The following is a 2,007-nucleotide window of genomic DNA, read 5'->3' on the forward strand; positions in this document are numbered from 1 at the left end:
CTGAGCAGTTGGAGGCTGAGCTGCTGATGCCCCCCCCTCCATGGTGGGGTGTGTGTCACTTCAGCAGGTGCTTCAGCTGGTCCTGCAGGTTCTTGGAGTGTTCCACGCTGGAGGATGAGGAACAGAAGAACACGTCAGGGCTCGGTGTTGTGGCTCCGCTCAGAGATACGGACAAGCCTAAACAACGCTGTGATGTCATGAGCTGCTGGGACTTACTTCTTCTGGATGGCCTCCTGCCTGTGGGGAGGGGGGGAAACATGGTTTAATAGACTGTCCTCTACAGAAGGAAGCAAAGTGAAGCAGCTGGGTGATACTCACTGGTACTGTAGATGAGTGGTGATGATGGACATTTTCCTCAGACTCTGAGGGGACAGACAGAGAAGGCAGGCAGTGAATGAATGACCAGCAGCTAGGAAACGTGTCACAGACAGCAGTAGAGATTACTTACATCCTCTGAGTGCAGGATGGCGTCCTCCTGGATCACCATGTTCCTCGCTGCCAGGCCCAGAAGCTGAAACAGACAGATTGCCTGTCCTGTTTTAACACTGTGTATTGTTGATAATGTTTTGCAGTGTTCTTAGGTGTTGTGGAAGGCACTTTAAATAAAATGTATCAGAATTGTTTCTAAATTTCAAGACTCAGATCTCATATTGGATCGTTGTTATTAAAATACATTCTTACATATCAATCCAACTTTAGGAAATTATATTGAAATCAAATCAGAACTGGAAAGCAGATTGTTTTAGCCCAGCTCTAGTATTAATAAAGCATATAACTAAGGAAACCAGTTTTTAGTTTGCTCTTCACTTCTTTGCAGGGATGATAAAGTTCAATGCAATATTTCCTTTAAAAAAATCTGTCTTATTTGATATTTCGCACCCCTTAAAAAAATGGGATCTATCTCTTTATGGCCAGAGGTGTAGCCAGGAAATTTTTATAAGAGTGGCCAGGCAATAATCAATGTACACTGATGGGAAGCAGAAAGTGGATAGGCTCCAGAATCTCAGGGTCAAGCCAAAGATAAGACTAACTTTACTTTCCTACAGCCTTTGCTAACAAACAGACGCATATATTTAAATGCATGCTTTCTAGATAAAAGGTATAGTGGATAAAATACTTTCAGGTTTGAGTTCTGGGGCAAACTTCTTTTCCATTGTCATTATTTACCTACTTTTATCAATAATCATTCAGCATAAAATTCCTATTTACAGGTACAAATATCTACATAAATCGATTATTTAATACATTTTTACTAACATAGTTATTTATCTTTGATTACACTGAAGACTCCTAGATGATATGCAGAGACACATCCTTTTCTCTTAAACCCATAAAACACAAAATCTAGTTCTGATAATAGCATGAAATCTGTACTGATCATCTTTAATGTTAGTATATAGATGTGTATAATTAACCACAGTGTTTTTGTTGTCAAGAAATTATGAGTACATGAAAAAATAGTAAGTAATATATTAAAAATTTAAATGTTTTTAATTTTCACCTTGAGAGTATTACTGCTGCCATCATCTGTATTAGAGGGGGAAAATGGTAGGGGTGGGCACAGGGGTGGCCAATGATTGGCTAAGCCCTGGCCCCTCCATCTAGCTCTGCCCCTGTTTTACCTTTTTGAATAATAAACCGTTTCTGCTGAAGCAGGAAAAAATATATCTTAGAAGGTAGAATCCTGTTGAAAACTAATCCTTGTTAAATTACAGTCCTAAATGACCGAGCTTTACCAAGAGGATACTGTTGAGTGTCAATGCTTTTATTTTGTAAGGGCTCGGGTGCTAGTTTCCGGTGGTTGTTTGGTCTAGAGAAGTCAGGAACAAAAATGTGTTTTTCCCCTGAAAGTGATGCCGTACCTCTTGGCTGCGGGATCCCTTCAGCACCTGACGGGTCAACGCAATCACGTCCCCGCTGCAGGAGCCCACTTTGTCGGATAACAAGCCTTTGACAGACTGGCCGAACCGCGGCTGGGAATCAGCTGACGCCATTTTCTGTGTTGTA

General features: G+C 41.1%; 1 protein-coding gene across 1 annotated transcript; it reads right to left on the minus strand.

The window, feature by feature from the left end:
* On the minus strand, positions 1-2,007 carry borcs7 (BLOC-1 related complex subunit 7). Its single transcript, XM_015371940.1, has 5 exons — positions 1,863-2,007; positions 449-511; positions 319-362; positions 217-237; positions 1-107 (listed from the first exon to the last, which is right to left on the minus strand). The coding sequence occupies exons 1-5, from the start codon at positions 1,992-1,994 to the stop codon at positions 56-58; spliced, it is 312 nt and encodes a 103-aa protein (XP_015227426.1). The 5' UTR covers positions 1,995-2,007; the 3' UTR covers positions 1-55.

Source organism: Cyprinodon variegatus, unplaced genomic scaffold (genome assembly GCF_000732505.1).
Source record: "Cyprinodon variegatus isolate N-32 unplaced genomic scaffold, C_variegatus-1.0 Scaffold67, whole genome shotgun sequence".
Classification (NCBI taxonomy): domain Eukaryota; kingdom Metazoa; phylum Chordata; class Actinopteri; order Cyprinodontiformes; family Cyprinodontidae; genus Cyprinodon; species Cyprinodon variegatus.

Coding starts and splice junctions, on each gene's coding strand:
- borcs7 (XM_015371940.1), bottom strand. CDS start 1,994: ATGGCGTCAGCTGATTCCCAGCCGCGGTTCGGCCAGTCTGTCAAAGGC. Junction 363..448: donor CCATCCTGCACTCAGAGGAT/GTAAGTAATCTC, acceptor CTGTCCCCTCAG/AGTCTGAGGAAAATGTCCAT. Junction 238..318: donor ACCACTCATCTACAGTACCA/GTGAGTATCACC, acceptor CCCTCCCCACAG/GCAGGAGGCCATCCAGAAGA.